The 19555-nt window shown below is 38.9% G+C and overlaps 2 protein-coding genes across 2 annotated transcripts in view; both read left to right on the top strand.

Moving 5' to 3' along the window:
- The first annotated feature begins 3174 nt into the window (after window positions 1–3174).
- The window catches only part of LOC116724487 (NLR family CARD domain-containing protein 3-like), a 638369-nt gene continuing 621988 nt past the window's right edge, over window positions 3175–19555 (top strand). Inside the window, exons 1-3 of the mRNA XM_032570221.1 lie at window positions 3175–3216; window positions 3373–3492; window positions 16844–16969. Of these exons, the coding sequence (XP_032426112.1) occupies window positions 16920–16969 (50 nt within the window). The 5' untranslated portion in view covers window positions 3175–3216; window positions 3373–3492; window positions 16844–16919. The remainder of the gene's footprint in view (window positions 3217–3372; window positions 3493–16843; window positions 16970–19555) is intronic.
- On the top strand, window positions 4775–13078 carry LOC116724898 (NLR family CARD domain-containing protein 3-like; the record flags this gene model as incomplete). The annotated part of the gene is made up of 7 exons (XM_032570678.1): window positions 4775–4873; window positions 5035–5260; window positions 5392–7183; window positions 7873–8046; window positions 8332–8505; window positions 10804–10850; window positions 11000–13078. Coding segments are annotated over 7 exons (3042 nt in total), but the record flags the coding sequence as incomplete, so codon positions are not given.

Below are 19555 nucleotides of genomic sequence, written 5' to 3'. Positions count from 1 at the left end.
AACGGGAAAAGACAAAAAGTCCACTATCAAGTCTACACATTATATTCACTTCCACTGTTAATTTATAAGTTTAAAGTTGTTTATTTGAGCAAATGGCTGGCAAAATTATGATGGTTTTTAGTTAAGAATGGTTTGAAAATGTATATTTTGAGCTAATTACGCATTCAATCAATCCACAATTATTTACTATTGTAGCAGCAATTCATTTTCTTGAGTATGATTTGATTCAGTTCCTCTAAATTCTCCATCAAAAGATATTAGTCTTTTGGTGTGAGGTATGGCATGTGTAGGCCTGTCGCGATAAACGATAAATCAATTAATCATACGATAAATTAACACTATCGACATCATTTTCATTATCGGCATTATCGTCTCTTCCGGCCCTTTTCTCTTTCTGTTGATGACACTAAATGAAAAAAGGCTCAACTCCGGTGCTCTCCACTGACTCCTCCCTTCCTCATTTCCTTAGTGTAAAGCCCATTTCAAACTACACAATCTTAGAGCTGCCAGTCGATTGTCGGCCCATTTTCAAAACCTGACAGATCACACATTAGCCGACAGAAATCCTAGGTATAACTGTTTGATCGGGTTCTTTCCTGCCGTGTGGTGTCCAACAATGGGCACAAAATAATGGCTACATGTTCAGTGAACTAATTATAAAACCAGGCATTAATCAATGCTTTACTACAATCTACCTGCAATGCATGTGGCTAATGTCAGTAAAGTCCTGACTGAATGAAAATCATTAGAACATATTTACGTCACGTTAACGAAGAACAGCTGAAAAGTTACCGGGTTTATCAACTGCGGTAGCAATTTCACTCTAACTCCTCCCCTTGTCATTTCTATATTCTTTGCATGTTGAATAAACATTAATGTTGTTTCCACGTATCATCTCCAATGTCCGCTGGACTTCGGGTTGTGTCGCGTCAGCTGTTTGGGATTCCCTTCTGTAATTTCCCCTCTGAAAGCGTAGAGGGGAATCCGCGTTTTCTGATTGGCTGCCTGTCACATTCAACAGGCTGCGTTAAAGCTCCCAGTTGGGGAAAACCCCTGACTTAGATTGGAGCGGCAACGACAATCTACCGTAACACACCACGCAATCTTAGAAAGACCAACGTTCTAAGATTGTCGTAAGAGGAAAAATAGGAGCAAAAATCGTGTAGAGTGAACTATTGCATCAGGTAGTCGATGTGCCCATCTTCTCTGTTTAAATCTAATTATTAATGAAGGGCAACATAGTATACAGACTTTATAATCTGCACTCTTTTGGTTGAATGCAGTATTTATTTCCACTTTGGCTTTATGTTGTTTAGTTTTTTTTCAAGTGCATTTTTTGTTAATGGAGACTGAGAATCCATTTTATTTTTGTTTTTGGTTGTTTTGTTTATTGTATTTATCAGTTCCAGTGTTAAATATTCTTTTGAAAATAAAGTGTATCTATCTTTGGCAAGAAATTGCATGCATTATTATGTCATTTCCATTAAATCAGTGTAAAAAGGTCTTTAAACAATATTATCGTTTATCGCAATAATTTTTGAGACAATTAATCATTCAGCAAAATTTGTTATCGTGACAGGCCTAGGCATATGCTATTTATTGTGGCATCAATGAACAGGTGAGTGAGCTCATTAACTCTTGAAGAAATCTGTTAAAGTGCACCTCTTGACTTTGGTTTGGTCTTTGTGAAACGGATAAAGCATAGGATGAACTGATAGAGACATGTCAAGCCTGGCTTTATATCTTATTCTGGATTTCTGAATCCTCCTTTTGTGAAAGAATCCTCAGGTCTCCACCATTAAAATCATACAGAACAGCATCCTGATACTTCCCTTTAAAAAAATATTATTGTTAAAAATGTATTTGATTCAGTCAGATTATTAAGTAGTTAATCTTTTATGGACCACATGTTCTCCTGTTGTTCAGGTTGAATCTGCGTTAGTGAATGTAAATGTTGCTCCATGTCTCCATCTAGTGGACTGGAAGTGCACTAGATGTGCACTGGAAGTAGAAGTGCAGCAGCTGATGGCAGCTCCCTCTGCCTCTCTGCTGTCTGACTGCATTCACCTTAAATAAATATATTAAAGTGTAAATGTATCAAACTGTTTTGTATAGGGTGTGCCGTGGTGGCGTAGCGGTTAGCACGACCCGTATTTGGAGGCATTGAGTCCTCGATGCGGCCGTCAGGGGGTTCGACTCCCTGACCCGACGACATTTGCCGCATGTCTTCCCCCCTCTCCTGTCAGCCCACTATCTTAAAAGGGACACTAGAGCCCACAAAAAGATCCCCTGGAGGGGTAAAAAAACAACAACAAAAAAAATTGTTTTGTATAACAGTTTCTGATATTTCATTGTTAAAATTATTCATGCTGGTTTTAGGTGTGGTTGAAATTAGTAAATAAAAAGGGGGGTGTGCGCATCATGCAGCGGTGTGAGAGATTTGACTTGATGAATACTTAAAACAAGTAAGAAATCCAAGAAAAGACATAGAATGGCAATCAGAGTTTGCTCCAGCACCGCAGATTGTACAATTAGGAACAAGATTGGAGTTTGCACCCAGGAAACGAACCCGGTGGAAGAGGATGCCGCCGAGACGGAAGAAAGTCGCTTCCAGTGAGATCCGGACTTTATTTTTCTCTTTGGGGATTTTTGGTGGTACCACATTTTTGGTGGGGGGGGTGTTGTCTCATTGGATTTTTAAGTTTTGATTGGGACTTTGAATTAAAACGGGGAAACACTTCCAGGACTTTTTGTTATTTGAGTATACGGGACTATTTTGCGGACATTATTATTGTTGTGGCCATTTATGCTATATGTTTGTAGTTTGTAATTTATACCAATTTAGTTTTGTTCTTTGGGTAGTTAAAATATATTTAAGTTAACTTAGAACCAAAATTTGTAATTAATTTTTATATTTTGAATTGTTTAGTTTACATTGTTAGTTGTTAGACCCTCCCATTAATTTGAGTAATTAAGAACACACCGGGTGCTTGGTGGAAAACTGTTTGGTAAATGTCTGGCACTAATGATGTAAAGGATGATCAGAGTTGATGTGTAGATGAATGATGTGTGTTTCCTCTGCAGGTGAAGGTAGAAAGTGTGTGTGAGCTGATGTGAATTCAGCAGCATGGATCAGTGTGAGGACAGAGAGGAGGGAGTCCCTCCCTCTAAAACCACTCTGTGTGGGGAAGATGAGAGCCAGAGCAAAGGTCAGAGGTGAGGTCACCATCTCTAACTGTCCACAGCCCTTTTCACACAGCGTTCACTATATCAGGCCAGAACAGACGTGGTGATGAAGCTGCTGCTGCTGCTCCTCTTTGCTGCTTCATCCAGACTGAACAGATTAAGTTTTAATCATCATGTTTCTGACAGGATCCATCAGAAACTCAAACCAGAACCAGAACCAGAACCCAGTTGTGTGTCCTTGAAGAGTGACAGGTCAAAGGGTCAATCCATTGACTTTAGATCTCCTGGATCTCCACCTTCAGAGAGGTGAGCTGTAACTGTTCTGTTTATATCTGTCATTGTGGCCATGTTACGATAAGTTCTGTTGGGCTCTGTTGTCATGGGAACATTACACAGAATTTGAGGTTATTTTCTTTTCATATGTATTACATCAGTGACATTGATTTTCTCTGTGGTTTCTTATGGTAAGGAACATGGTAACAACTGGTAACATGTCCAGATGGACAATGAAGTCCAACTGGATTATTTTTAACCCAAAAATTCCATATCATTCTGTTATTTGTTATGGTGGTGGTGTTAATTCATAACAACAAGGATCCAGCCAGGAACACAGAAGAGCTAGCTAACTGTGTTCACTCGGCTGCATGGCAGCATCTTGCGTTAGCTTGTTTTGTGTTGAGCTACATCACCGTAGCAGTGCCAGGTTGCACCCGCTAGGTAGCTAGCATGTTTGCTTTGTGTTACAGGCTGTTACAGGGTTGAAAAAAACTAGAGCATCATGATTAAAAAGTGCTATTTTATAAGTAATTCATGTATTTTTCTCATATTTCTTTCATTTAGGTTAAAGTATATAAAAAAAATGTATATTAGTAGAAATGACTTGCAGTTACTGGCTATTCTGATTTGTATTCAGTGAAAAATCAACATTGGTTAGTAGGGACATGCTCATTTGGCTGACCTCTATGCTTCAACAACCCATAAAAAGTTTCAAAGCATGCAGAACATTGTTTTTGTTGTTTCTGATGTGCAAGCTTCTGTTTTGTTTCCACCTCAGCGGGATCTGCTCGGACCCCCCAGCAACCACCATCAGCATCAACTGTGTTGTTTTCGCTTCAGGGGTATACGCTCGGTCCCCGAGGCGGCATCAACTGTATCGTTTCAGGCTTATACGCACAAGGGTTAAATTCCAGCTGGAGGCTCTACTATTCAACATATTAAACAAATATGGAATTATTATTATAAATACTTATACTACAGAACCAGACAATAACAAAGACAAGGACCATTGTCTTGGTTATTGCTCCACATGTTGGCAAAAATCTGGGTATTTATACTAAGTTATATACAGTACGTATTAATGGGTGGCAATAGGGCGGATGAGCAGCTGTGCTCTATTTCAGGCAAATTAGAATGTATAAAGAAGGTGCCCATGTATGTGTAAATGGACAGCTGTAAAAATCAAAAGAAAATTTCTAAAGTTGTCCATCTGCCAAGCTTTAGTGTGAAAACTGTACACTCTCTTATAGATGAGGCACTTGGTGATTTCCTCTGTGAATACTCCTGGGTGAATATTTTCTGACTTACTAATTGTTCCTGGTTGCTCCACAGAGTGGACCAGCAGAGCTCAGAGCTTCATAGTGGACCGTCTGCCCAGCAGCATAAAATACAACTGGATTCCATATTTATGGTCTGTACATGAACGAAAACTACTTTTCCACAGGTTCTGCTGACAGTTATCTACATGCTGCACTTTGTAGATCAGACGACTGTCAGTCTGTCCAACATCCATCTGGTGTTTGGCTCCATGATTTCAGTCTAATGTTTCCTTTATCTATTATTCTGTTCCAGCTGCTGGAGGACAACATTGTCACTTTTGTGAAAAATGAGCTGAAGAACATCCAGAAGGTTCTAAGTCCAAATTACACAGAATGCCCAGAGGGTCAGACAGAAGATGATGGGGTGGTAGAAGGTGATGAAGAGCAGAGGAGGAGCAGCAGAGAGGCAGTGATGAAGATCACACTGTACTTCCTGATGAAGATGAATCAAGAGGAATTGGCTGACCATCTGCAGAGTAGTAATATGATTTTTGTAAAAACTTTTTCTGATAGATAATTCACACATTTACTGATGTGTAGAGTTGGAATCATATCTATTCAAATCAGCTTCAAAAGATGGCTCTTGATTTTACTTTTTGTGTTAATTTAGAACATCTTGCTGCAGTTTGTCAACATCAACTGAAATCTGGTCTGAAGAAGAAGTTCCAGTCTGTGTTTGAGGGGATTGCTAAAGCAGGAAGTCCAACCCTTCTGAACCAGATCTACACAGAGCTCTACATCACAGAGGGAAGGACTGGAGAGGTCAATGATGAACACGAGGTCAGACAGATAGAAACAGCATCCAGGAAACTACATAGACCAGAAACAACAATCAGACAAGAAGACATCTTTAAAGTCCCATCTGGAAGAGATCAACCAATCAGAACAGTGATGACAAAAGGAGTAGCTGGCATTGGGAAAACAGTTTTAACACAGAAGTTCACTCTGAACTGGGCTGAAGACAAAGCCCACCAGAACATCCAGTTCATATTTCCATTCACCTTCAGAGAGCTGAATGTGCTGAAGGAGAAAAAGTTCAGCTTGGTGGAACTTGTTCATCATTTCTTTACTGAAACCAAAGAAATCTGCAGCTTTGAACACTTCCAGGTTCTGTTCATCTTTGATGGCCTGGATGAGAGTCGACTTCCTCTGGACTTCCACAACAAGGAGATCCTGACTGATGCTACAGAGTCCACCTCAGTGGACGTTCTGCTGACAAACCTCATCAGGGGGAAACTGCTTCCTTCTTCTCTCCTCTGGATAACCACACGACCTGCAGCAGCCATTCAGATTCCTCCTCAATGTGTTGGCATGGTGAATGAGGTCAGAGGGTTCAATGATCCACAGAAGGAGGAGTACTTCAGGAAGAGATTCAGAGATAAGCAGCAGGCCAGCAGGATCATCTCCCACATACAGACATCACAAAGCCTCCACATCATGTGCCACATCCCAGTCTTCTGCTGGATCACTGCTTCAGTTCTGGAGGATGTGTTGGACACCAGAGAGAGAGAAAAGCTGCCCAGCACCCTGACTGAGATGTACATCTACTTCCTGGTTGTTCAGACCAAAGTGAAGAAGGTCAAGTATGATGGAGGAGCTGAAACAGATCCACACTGGAGTCCAGAGAGCAGGAAGATGATTGAGTCTCTGGGAAAACTGGCTTTTGATGAGCTGCAGAAAGGAAACCTGATCTTCTATGAATCAGACCTGACAGAGTGTGGCATCGATATCAGAGCAGCCTCAGTGTATTCAGGAGTGTTCACACAGATCTTTAAAGAGGAGAGAGGTCTGTACCAGGACAAGGTGTTCTGCTTCGTCCATCTGAGTGTTCAGGAGTTTCTGGCTGCTCTTCATGTTCATCTGAGCTTCATCAACTCTGGAGTCAACCTGATGGAAGAAACACACACATCATTTTTCTCATCATTTTTTTACCAATCAAACATGAAGTTTCTCGTTCAGAGAGCTGTTGACCAGGCTTTACTGAGTCCAAATGGACACCTGGACTTGTTTCTCCGCTTCCTATTGGGACTTTCACTGCAGACCAATCAGAGACTTCTAAAAGGTCTAATGACAATGAAAGGAAGTAGCTCACAAATAAATCAGAAAACAGTTCAGTACATCAAGGAGAAGATCAACGAGAATCTGTCTGCAGAGAAAAGCATCAATCTGTTCCACTGTCTGAATGAACTGAATGATCGTTCTCTAGTGGAGGAAATCCAACAGTCTCTGAGTTCAGGAAGTCTCTCCACAGATAAACTGTCTCCTGCTCAGTGGTCAGCTCTGGGTTTCATCTTACTGTCATCAGGAAAAGATCTGGATGTGTTTGACCTGAAGAAATACTCTGCTTCAGAGGAGGTTCTTCTGAGGCTGCTGCCAGTGGTTAAAGCCTCCAACAAAGCTCTGTAAGGACACAGATTGTTACTGCATTCATTTTTTATGGAGAGAAATCTGCTAATGCTTAGGTAGATATTGATCCAGGTTGTTTCAATTTATTCGTGGTGAATTGTCTCCCCTATATTACACAATAGCTGTCCAAAAGTAGAAGAGAGACCAGCTTCTTTCAGCAGATAGCCATGTTGTCACATATTCAAGAAGCAGATCTTTAAAACTGAAACTAGATTAAGTCAGTTTATGTTGCATTTTTTAAAAAATTGTTACAGTCTTCTTACTGCCTGTAGTTCAGTCCTATAAGCTTGGAGAACCAACTACAGCAAGGGTGTCAAACTCCAGTCCTCAAGGGCCACTGTCCTGCAGTTTTGAGATGTGCCACAGGTACAAAACACTGGAATGAAATGGCTTATTTACCTCCATCATGTGTTGTAAGTTTCCCAGAGCCTCGCTAATGACCTAATTATTGTTTTCAGGTGTGGTGCAGCAGAGGCACATCTAAAAGTTGCAGGGCAGTGGCCCTCCAGTGCTGGAGTTTGACACCTGTGAACTATAGAGTAAACCAGTTCATAATAAAGAGGAACATAAACACATTTACATTAAGAGAGTCCCTTCAATATGTCCTCAAAGAGGATTGTTGACAGGAAAAAACTTGAATTTTGATAAATTGTTTAAAAACATGTTTTTCTCCCTACTTCCTCAGATTGAGTTACTGTAACCTCTCAGAGAGAAGCTGTGAAGCTCTGTCCTCAGTTCTCAGCTCCCAGTCCTCCAGTCTCAGAGAACTGAACCTGAGTAACAACAACCTGCAGGATTCAGGAGTGAAGCTTCTCTCTGCTGGACTGAAGAGTCCAAACTGTAACCTGGAAACTCTCAGGTAAAATGTTCTCAAACCTGGTGAAACCAGATTGTATTAGGTATAATAATAATAGATGTCTGACTGTGACATAGCTTGTTAAACTTACTCATCCATCATACAAAGATAAATGTTGATTTTTATTACCTAGAGAATGAAATACAGTTTTATTAATATCTTATTTAATTAACAGATTAAGCCCCAGTTTCTTGAGTGTTTTCCTCACGTGAAAATGACCAGTTCAGACTTTGGGTTCTACCTCAATGTTCTCATGTTCTCATCATGTGATGAATTGTGTGTCTGCAGCTTATCAGGCTGTTTGGTCTCAGAGGAAGGCTGTGCTTCTCTGGCCTCAGCTCTGACCTCCAACCCCTCCCATCTGAAAGAGTTGGACCTGAGCTACAATCATCCAGGAGACTCAGGAGTGAAGCTGCTGTCGGCTGGACTGAAGGATCCACACTGGAGACTGGAAGCTCTCAGGTATGGAGGAACCTGCTGCAGGAGCAGAGAAGGTCTGATAGAGGAGGAAGAGGGAGAAATGTCTTTATTCAGTCTGCTGGGAAACATTTAGTTTGAAACTAAGTAATTAGATTGGAACCCTGTAATTTATAAATGATTGAATGACATGGTGAAAATATGACTTGACATTTTGAACCCCTTTTTATCTCTTATGACAGGCTAAATAACTCAAATTATTGCTGTTAATTTTTAAGGTGTAACTTTACAAACTACATCTCATGAAAAACTGTAGGAATCTTTCACATGGTGCTGAATAAACCTGGGAAACCGACCCATCTACTGGAACCACAATAACATGGTAGTCAGAGCAGCAGGGGGCCAAATATAGCTCCATGTGGAACCAAGAGGTTGGAGAGAGAAAATCAGTTTGAAACTGTTTCCTATCAGAGTTCAGTTTGTCTCTCTGTCTTCACAAACCAGGAGCATCATGGGCTGGGCGGGGCTTCCACTGATGGATCTACTGAGAAAATACAAGAAGCTGATTGGCTGATGGACAGGAAATTTAAAAATATTCAAGTGGCTGACATCATAAAACAGATATTACTGGCACTGAACAGATATTGTTGAGAGCAAATGTAGATTTTAGAATAAGTGAAAATGTTTCAGTGACAGGAAGAAAGGAACAGGAGCAGGATGAGCAACAGCTAGAAAAAATAATCTACATTCAGAGTAACAAGTCCTGGAACTAATCGAGATAAGTTAGATTAGAATCATTTAATCCACATTAAAGGTCACGATAACCGCCAATATGTATTAACTTTAATGCTTATGGAATACAATGGGATTGAATCACAACAAATTTAAATGGAGAAACAGCAGAAGAATATTTAGAGGGAAAGAACTGATCATGTTTGGATGATGGAAGAGACAAAAACAGATGTTGATCCAGGAAATGGACCAGTCCTTGATTTAGCACTAGTGTCCAGGAAGATTTCAGCTGATTGTGAAATGAGATTTATTTGATGAATCATCTGGAGGCCGAGATCATTACCCAGTTTTCTGAAATATTCTCCTGACTAAGAACGGCTCACAAGGAAAATTAATGAGTGGAGGGTCTTTTTTGACCCTAAATAGGAACTCCGAATATATTTATCAATATATTGAGATTCAACCGTCTTCAAACTGTCACATTATTCACTGAGGAGCCTGAGGAGTTCAGTAATTAGATTTCATGATGATCTACAGAAGATAGAAAGGACTTTAAAATAATGATGGATCAATCCAGACCAATCAGCCCCAAGAAGCAAAAATGAGAACAAAACCAGCTCCATGGTGGTCAGAGAGATTTTTAAAAGATGATGTATAAGATATGTAAGAAGTGGAAAAAAAACTATTCCTAAGGCAAAGAGAGAAATTTAGAAAATTTAGTAATTCTAACCATTTGGTTAATTGATCTCCACCAGGGGCAACATCTGGAAAATGATCACGCATATGAATGGAATCAGTAAAGAATGAAAATCTCTTGTTTTCCTGAAAGAAAGACTGCAGTGAATTTAATAGTTTAAATTAGAAATGAAAGATCAAGAATTTGTTCAAATCCAAATTTGTGATACATTTACTGGGAAAGATTTAAAAAAGACTGCAGCTGCTGGATTCAGGATGCTGCTTCTTCTTGGTCTCATTGTAAATGTGTGCAGCAGCGCCACCTGGTGGTATTGGTTGGTAGAGGAAGTGCTGAAAGGTTGGAGGTGTTTGATGAGGGAAGCCTCTCCCTGGTTTGTGAGTCTGAGCTCAGAGATCAAATCTTTGATTCTTGTTGAACTCTTTGTTGAATGTGATGCAGCTTCTCCTTTTTAATGTTTGTATTTCTGGATAGTACAGTGAGGCCACAGCAGGTTTTCAGCAGCAGGGCTGTTTAGTGTTTCATTCCTTCATCTGTGTGTGGGAGTGTGGATGGAACAGGTATCCAGGTGTTGTGTCAGAGTTTAGATTGATTGTATTTTAATGCTGATTATTAAATCAGGTTGAGCTTCCAGAAATGTTTCCTTAGTTTCCTGATGTCCTTTTAGGTTTCAGTGAGTTTCTTCAGGTTGTTACTGAGGGATTTCCTTTCTCCTCTCTGTTGGAGCTTTTCCTGTGTTTGGAGAAATGAGTTGTGCTGCAGCAGCACCAACTGTCCTTCCTACATCCACTGCAGTTTGCAATCCAAATGTTGGACTTTTCCTGTCTCAGTGGAGGACAATGTGTGTCTGAGAGACATGTAATGTCCATGTTTGCTGCTGAAAGAGACTGATGGTCTGACCCCCCTCCTCCTTTCAGGGTGGAGCCTGCTGGAGTCCCATTCTTGACACCAGGTCTGAGGAAGTGTAAGTGTGTTTTTCATCTGATTCATGACAACAAAGCAGCTCACATTCAACCATCTTCAAACTGTCACATCACTCATTCAGGAGTCATCATCAAAGTGTCAATAAATGATCAATAACTGCAGCTGGATTGTGTTTGTTCTCTCCATCAGATTCCTGTCAACTCACCATCGACACAAACACAGTGAACAGAGAACTCAAACTGTCTGAAGACAACAGGAAAGTGACATATGTGGAGGAGCGTCAGTCATATCCTGATCATCCAGACAGATTTGATTTCCGCCATCAGCTGCTGTGTAGAACTGGTCTGACTGGTTGCTGTTACTGGGAGGTTGAGTGGAGTGGGGAAGTTTTTATATCAGTGAGTTACAGAAGAATCACAAGGAAAGGAAACAGTAGAGACTGTTTATTTGGATATAATGATAATTCCTGGAGTCTGAGATGCTCTGATGATGTTGGTTACTGTGTCTGGCACAATAACAGAGGAACTCGTCTCTCCTCCTCCTCTGTCTCTAACAGAGTAGCAGTGTATGTGGACTGTCCTGCTGGCATTCTGTCCTTCTACAGAGTTTCCTCTGATTCAAGGATCCTCCTCCACACCTTCAATACCACATTCACTGAACCTCTGATTCCTGGATTTGGGTTCTGGTTCTGGTATGGTTCCTCAGTGTTTCTGTATTGAGTTGAGTCTAAAGAGTCTAAAGAGTTATAGGATATTTGCGTAAATCCCAGGGGTCTCAGGGAAGTCCGGAAGTCTGTCTAAGGTAGCCAATATTTCAATCATAGGTAGCTCTCTAACTCTTACTTTAATAAGTAAGAGTTAGAGAGCCCCTCTAGTTTGAAACTAGAGGGGCCGAGTGTTACCACTATCAGACAGCTCTGTATGGGAGCCGAGAGCAGAGGGGCTATTGAAGCTGATAATAATACAAAATAAAGTATGCCTTTATTTCTTACCCTCTTCAGCGTAGAGCCTTTAAAACCACAAAATAAAATCTTAATATTTTTCTAAAAAAAACTGTGGAGCTGAACCTTATGTTTAAGTTATGATACTTCAGACATTTAATTTCTACATATTTTTATGTAGAGACCACCTTGTTTTCACGTGGAAACCACCAGGACATGGAAACGGCCCAAACCCCCCAAAAAGCTTAAAGCAACTTAAGTTATAATTTAAATAATATGTATTAAGACTTGAGAAACGAGATATTTGCTACCTGTTGCTCGTTATCTTGTTTCCCCAGGTCCGTTAATGTCATGTGTAAAAGTGAAGCCACAAAGTCAACAATCACTGTTCAACTTCACAATCAACTAGAATTTTACTCAAACAACCAAATGCATATAATCACATCAACAGCTCAACATAGTCATACCAAGCCAGAAAGGAAACATGAATTGCCTGAGAAAAAATGCAAAATACGATGATGCGCCTTCGGGGAGCACTGTGTGTGGCAGTTAAGTCAGTTCCACCCCAATGATCTGACTAGCTGTTTTAGCTCAATTACTTTTATATCAAGGTGTGTTTCTACTGTCTGATATGTTCTAACATACAGTTTAGAGGTGGTCTCAAACAGTCCGTAATGATGTGTTGCTGTTTGAGCAATGACCATGCAGGTGTTACCAAGGCCAAGGGATGAATCTATCTGCTATCTAAGCTATCCTCCCTGTGCGCTTTCCCATGGTACAAACAATAGATGTGCTCATTTCATACAGAAACATTTTACTCAAGACAGCGGGACCCAAGTTTATCAGCTATCCGTGTTTTTCATCAATTCAAACTGCTTCAAACTGGTTCCTGAACTTCAAAGAGTTCTGCTGACCTCTCCTCTGACACAGGGCATCAAACAGCAGATTTTGACTCTAAAAATTAGCACATTTCATATAATATCCTCAAACTCTGATAAAACCGACATGAGCAGTTTCAATACCAAAACATCTGTTACACTCAATATTTTCCGATTAGTTTTCAACTTCTTTGGTTATAATGAACTAAAACATTTTTCAGATGAATATGACTTATACACTCTTAAGAATGTGATATAATATAAACAACTACTGATTAGACTAATTTTAATCAAACTGTGATCATTATATCTAAGATTAATTTATGTATTGATTAAAACATGAATTTAAATGTAACCTAAATTGAGGCCTACTCAAAACAATCGTGATTTGTCTAATATTTTAACATGCGCTAAAGTTAAACATAATTAAAACTAGCATAATTAAACTAATATTTCCAAAAAGAGCCAGTGCAATAAATCAATATTTATGAGGAATTTTATTAAGTGGAGTTACTCATTAAAACTTGTTTTTATTTAGAGCCTTACATTTTTGTAAAGGTGTATCAATCAATCAATCAATCAAATTTTATTTGTATAGCACATTTCAGCAGCAAGACATTTCAAAGTGCTTTACATCATTACAAACACAGAAACACAAAGCAACATAGAATCAATCATTAAGTGAAGTTCCATCAATAAATTTGTAATTGATTACATTTCAAATACAATCCTAAACAGGTGGGTTTTTAGTTGAGATTTAAAAGAAGTCAGTGTTTCAGCTGTTTTACAGTTTTCTGGAAGTTTGTTCCAAATTTGTGGTGCATAGATGCTGAAAGCTGCTTCTCCTCGTTTGGTTCTGGGGATGCAGAGCAGACCAGAACCAGAAGACCTGAGAGGTCTGGAAGGTTGATACAACAACAGCAGATCTTTCATGTATTGTGGTGCTAAACTGTTCAGTGATTTGTAAACTAACAACAGTATTTTAAAGAGACAAGATCAGTGACACTGAATCAAACTCTTATCTAAAACATATGAGTCTTAGTTTGACTTCTATGGGTCTCAACAGTGTGTTTACTGAGAAAAATACATTTGATATACAGTACATTGCTACTTACTAGTTATTTTTTGGTCATGCAGCTTGAACACAATAAAAAAAATTTAAACCACATTTTCCGTTACATTTTCCTGTAATTTTGCGGACTTCTCCAAAATTGCTGTTAAGAAATGTTCCTGTTTATGATCCTCCCAAATAATGAAATGAGATTTCCAGTCTTGTTTAAGGAGTCTTATCTTGTTAGAGAAACTCTCTTACTGCTTAAAAATACTTCTCTATTGTTTGTTTCATTGAGAAACATGTTTTCATGGATCCAAACTGATTCTTGGTGACACTCTAACACACGATTCTTAAGAAATTCCTTCTTCTTCCAGTCCTAAAAAGATTGAAGCTGAGATTATTCCAGGATTAATCCAGGATAACATATTTTTCTTTTTCCAGTCAAAGATTCACAATTAATGTCAGGATGTTGTGTTTTATTTCTTGATCTTTTTCTCTGTCATTCTTCCATTAGATTTCTTTGATTTTACTGGAGATTTTCTTAATCTTACAAGATTTTCTATGTTGCATTGTGTTTCTGTGTTTGATATGATGTAAAGCACTTTGAAATGCCTTGCTGCTGAAATGTGCTATACAAATAAAATTTGATTTGATTTTGATTTTAATCACTGGACATTTTCTGTTTCTGTCAGCTTCTATTTTCTTAAATACGTCTTGGATTCAAATGTTAAATGATCCTTTTGTATATTTGCTACAGTTATACTTCATGTATTTTAGTGAACAATAAACACATTTTCTTCTGCATTTGATTCATTTGCTGTTCATTCTGTTCTTTTCCTGTTTAAATTTCAATAAAAGATTTTTTTTCAATCTCAACTCTGACTTTCATAAATTCCTAATTTACATTAAGACATTCCCATTTTGAAGCCAGTTGATGAAGGTCTACTGACGATGCTTTGAAGAATCAAAAGGAGAAAATCTTAATATTTTCTGCTTCATTCAGAACGTCTACCTGAAACTCAGAACCTGCACAACATTTTTTATCTTGGAGAAGAAAATCAGACCAGAATGAAAACTGGAGATCAATGTTGGACAGAAATTGCCTGATTTCAACGTCTCTGCAAAATTTTAAATATAAATTTTATAACAAAAATGAATCTACTTTTATCTGCTGACGACGACAGCAGACATGGCTCAGTTTAATGCGGTGTTTCCCAAAGTGTGGGGCGTGCACCCTCGGGGGCAGATTTACAAATATAGACACCATGTCTGTTATTGTTTACATAAGGAAATTTCGCGCATGGGGGGCAAAAAGACTAATCTTCTACATGTCATGCATAGCCACACTGCTGCCGTAGAATAATTCCATTAACTCAATCAAACTTGGACATGTAGATATTATTAATTTGCCTGACCTTGAATCTGTTCTCTGCTGTTTCTGATCGCTCCTCAGCACACAAATCACGTTACACACACAGTTGGTGACAACAAACACTGTATATTATATACATTAAAAATTATGGAAAATCAGTTGATACATTAAATGTTTTTTAGCCATTTTATTGGTGACATACAGAGAGAAGGAATATTCTCTCATACAAAAATAAGTCTTTAGTTTTGAAAATAAATATTCAGTTAGAAAAAAAATAGTTTAAAAATCTGACATTTATGAATGTATGAATATTATGGTTAAACTACCACTTTAAAAAAATGAATATTTTCCTCTATGACCTGCTAAATGAACGAAAATATTGTTAATTCTTTTTACCATGAATCACCTAGACAGTCATGGTCAAAAGTAAGTACACCCTGTTAATTTCCTGATCTGCTGCTGCAGTTTTGATCAAACATTTGATCTGTGGAGCTGGAATCTTCCAGATGCTGAAAAGAGCAAAAATCAACGTTCCAGATCCGTTGTTCCTGAACCAGAAGCTGCTCTGAGATCAGTTTAGTGAAAATGTTTGTGTCGCACTAAAATCTGAAAGTATGAAACTCATGAGTTTGTTTCAAAATCCAAACGATGTCAACAGAATAACTTTCCTCTGACTCCCAGTCAGTCTGAGCAGTCAGACCAGTTTGGGCTCATTTCTCATCATAACACTTTCAATTTAAACTCACCTGTTCAGGTCAGTCTGGTTCTACTGTGGTTCTGTTGGGTCTACGTTTGTTGTTCAGATATTCTTCATCAACTCTTTGGATTATTTTAACAAACTGTAAGTTTGATATTTTTCCTACTTAAACTTTGTCATCAGGAGAATTTCCTGATTTTCCTGCTTTCTGATGTTTGGAGAAAATGTTCACTTCTGATTTCAGCTCAAAGTTTCATCTTTCTTCTCTTTGAAGGTTAATCTACAGAATTATTAGATTATTGATGATATGGAATCAAACATGATGAACAGCTGATGTTTCTTTATTTTCTTCTGTGAACAAACTGCTTCATGTTTCCATTTCCTGGTATCAAACTCTGGTATTCAAAGTTAAAGTCAGAACCAACAGCGTCTTGTTTCTTCCTTTAGAAAAAACTATATTATTTTAAAAATATTGATGTTAAAATGTCTTCAATTCATTCAGACCTTTAAAAAGTTAATATTCAATGCTGCATATAAACCACTTGTAGAGATTAATAATTAACTAAAATACTTCCTGTTGTTCAGGTTGAATCAGTGAATGTAAATGTTGCTCCATGTCTCCATCTAGTGGACTGATAGTAGAAGTGCAGCAGCTGATGGCAGCTTCCTCTGCCTCTCTGCTGTCTGACTGGATTCACCTGACACTGATATGAAGCAGAGAAGAAGAGCCAATCAGAGGAGGAGCAGCTGATCGTTTTCCAGCTCTAATGATGTAAAGGATGATCAGAGTTGATGTGCAGATGAATGATGTGTGTTTCCTCTGCAGGTGAAGGTAGAAAGTGTGTGTGAGCTGATGTGAATTCAGCAGCATGGATCAGTGTGAGGACAGAGAGGAGGGAATCCCTCCCTCTAAAACCACTCTGTGTGGGGAAGATGAGAGCCAGAGCAAAGGTCAGAGGTGAGGTCACCATCTCTAACTGTCCACAGCCCTTTACACACAGCGTTCACTATATCAGGCCAGAACAGACGTGGTGATGAAGCTGCTGCTGCTCCTCTTTGCTGATTAAGTTTTAATCATCATGTTTCTGTCAGGATCCATCAGAGACGCAAACCAGAACCAGAACCAGAACCAGAACCCAGCTGTGTGTCCTTTAAGAGTGACAAGTCAATGGGTGAATTCATTTACTTTAAATCTCCTGGATCTCCACCATCAGAGAGGTGAGCTGTTTCTAACTGCTGTAACTGTTCTGTTTATATCTGTCATTGTGGCTGTCTGACAATGTCAAGTTCTGTTGGGTTCTGTTGTCATTCGAACATTTAACTGAACTTTATGTTATCTTCTTTTTAAGATAAGATAAGATAAGATTTATTTGTCATTGTAATCAACAGATTACAACGAGATTGAGATTTGCTCTACTCGAGTTAAGATGCAGGTTATGTGTATATACATAATATACAAAGATAAAGAAATAAATAGTACAAAATGAGAAATAATAGACATCAGAAGATGGTTGCAACAGGAGGAGTCGCAACAGAATTTACATTTATAACAAAGTGGTGTCAAGAGCAGAAGTTCTTATGCCTTTGAATTTAGTGCCATGATTGCCATCGGGTAAAAACTGTTTTTTAGGTGATTTGTCCTGGTTTTTATTGCTCTGTATCTCTTGCCTGATGGCAGCAGCTGGAAGAGACCATGGCCAGGGTGTGAAGAGTCATTTAAAATGCCCAAAACTTTCTTGTGGAGCCTGGAAGTGTAAATCTGCTCCATAGTGGGGAGGGGGCAGCCTATGGTTCTCTCTGCTGCCCTAACAACCCCCTGGAGCACCTTCTTGTCCGCGGATGTGCTGCTGCCGTACCAGACACACAGACTGTACGTGAGCACACTGTCTATGGAGCAGTGGTAGAAGGCCTGCAGCAGGTCTGAGGGGAGATGGTTCTTCTTAAGGTATTCTCAGAAAGTGCAGTCTCTGCTGTGTTTTCATATGTTTTACATTAATGACATTTAAGTCTCCATGGTAACATGTTCCAAAAATGAGCATGCTAACATGGACTTAATTGGACTCCAATGACTCCAATGACTCCAATGACGTTGGACTTCTTTGGAGACCAACTGGATTGTTGGTATTTATTGGTTGGTATTTTTTACATTTATGACAGATTTTCCCGGAATAATATTGGTCTGTTTAGATCCACCCTCTCTAACCAGAGCTTCTCCACATCCATAGTTAACAAAAGACTGAAAAACTAATCAGATTTTTCCCTGAGATCCATTTAACAATCATTCATGTAGTAATACTGCCCCTTACTGGCCAGTTATTGACACCATATGTTAAAAAGAATACTGCTAATGTCGAACAGGAAACAAAATATTTAAACAGAACCAACTGACTTTTCTACTAAAAGTTCTAATATTTGAAATAAAAAGAACAAAGAAAATCAACAATTAAAACATAAACTACACTGAACAAAAATGTAAACTCCCCATGTCAAATATAAGAGTTTTATGAACATTTGGGTTACGCAATATAAAGACAAACTCAAACTATATTTTCAGTAATTACTGATCTTCATATCAGCATTGAATACATTGTGGTATGACCATTTGTAGTGGATTGACAGTCCGTTGAACATGATAGGGGTCAGGTTGAGGAATTTGTAGAGCATGCAAATTGGCTTTTTGTAGGCTGTAATGGACAGTCTGAGGTGGGATGAGTATGTTGTGCAGACCAATAGTCACATCAGATGTGTGTGTTGCTGGTCTTATCCGAAAACCCCACGGATGGACGAGCTGGATGTGGCAATCTTGTTCTGGAATGGTCACACATGGTTGACGAAGATGAGGTCAATTTGCAGTAGTGCCAGTCTGTTGGAAACTAACTCTTAAACAGCCAAGGGTCCACTAATGGACATTAAGCCGTGCAGCTACTGCTCTGCTGGACATCCCTGCATCCAACATGCCAATGGCACTCCTGCATAACTTGCGACATCTGAGGCATTATGACTTGTGACAAAATTTGACATTTTGGGGTAGCCTTTTATTGTCCCAAGTCCAAGGATTGTCCAGTTGTTTTTCATTTTGTCTGATCACCCAGGGTACATGCCCCGCCCATGCACTGAGTAAAAAACATAACTCACTGAGTAATGCTCACTGACAGCAAGTTAGTTTAAAAATTATACACAAATAAAGAGAAATATTACATTTGTACAATAAAATGTCAGCAAATGCTCATTTACAGTTGTTAACTACACATGGCAACAATATTGACATGGGGCATTTATATTTTTGTTCAGTGTATTGTCTTGACATGACCTTTAAGCCACAAACGTTTAACTGCAATTCCTTGCATCAACCTATGTTTTCCAAATGAAGCAGACACATTTATTTAATCCAATATCAATATTAACTCAAAAACATAAAGACAGAAATGAGTTTAATTTCTAGGTTGTTATTTGGATCGTTCCCTATCTGATATGTATCCGATTCAACTAACAGCCAGGTCGCATTCATCCGACCTGAAGGTCATTGCTACTTGACAAATGGCACTATTCTACATCCTGATATGCCCAAGCGGGAAGAAAAACAACAAACATGACAAACACCTCTACTCGGACAACAACTTCAAATGTGAAAATAATTTTCCACCATTAGCATTTATGTTTATGTCCGCAAACACTAGGCACTGATTTTTTTTTATTGTGGTTGGCAAAACACTGAGCAAGCTGACGTTATTGCACCCTTTACTGCGCATGCGGGATGCTTTCAGGTCATTTGTTGTTCACACTGGAGATCACATACAAGTTGCA

Source organism: Xiphophorus hellerii, chromosome 8 (genome assembly GCF_003331165.1).
Source record: "Xiphophorus hellerii strain 12219 chromosome 8, Xiphophorus_hellerii-4.1, whole genome shotgun sequence".
NCBI lineage: Eukaryota > Metazoa > Chordata > Actinopteri > Cyprinodontiformes > Poeciliidae > Xiphophorus > Xiphophorus hellerii.
This window is presented reverse-complemented; position numbering and strand designations above follow the sequence as displayed.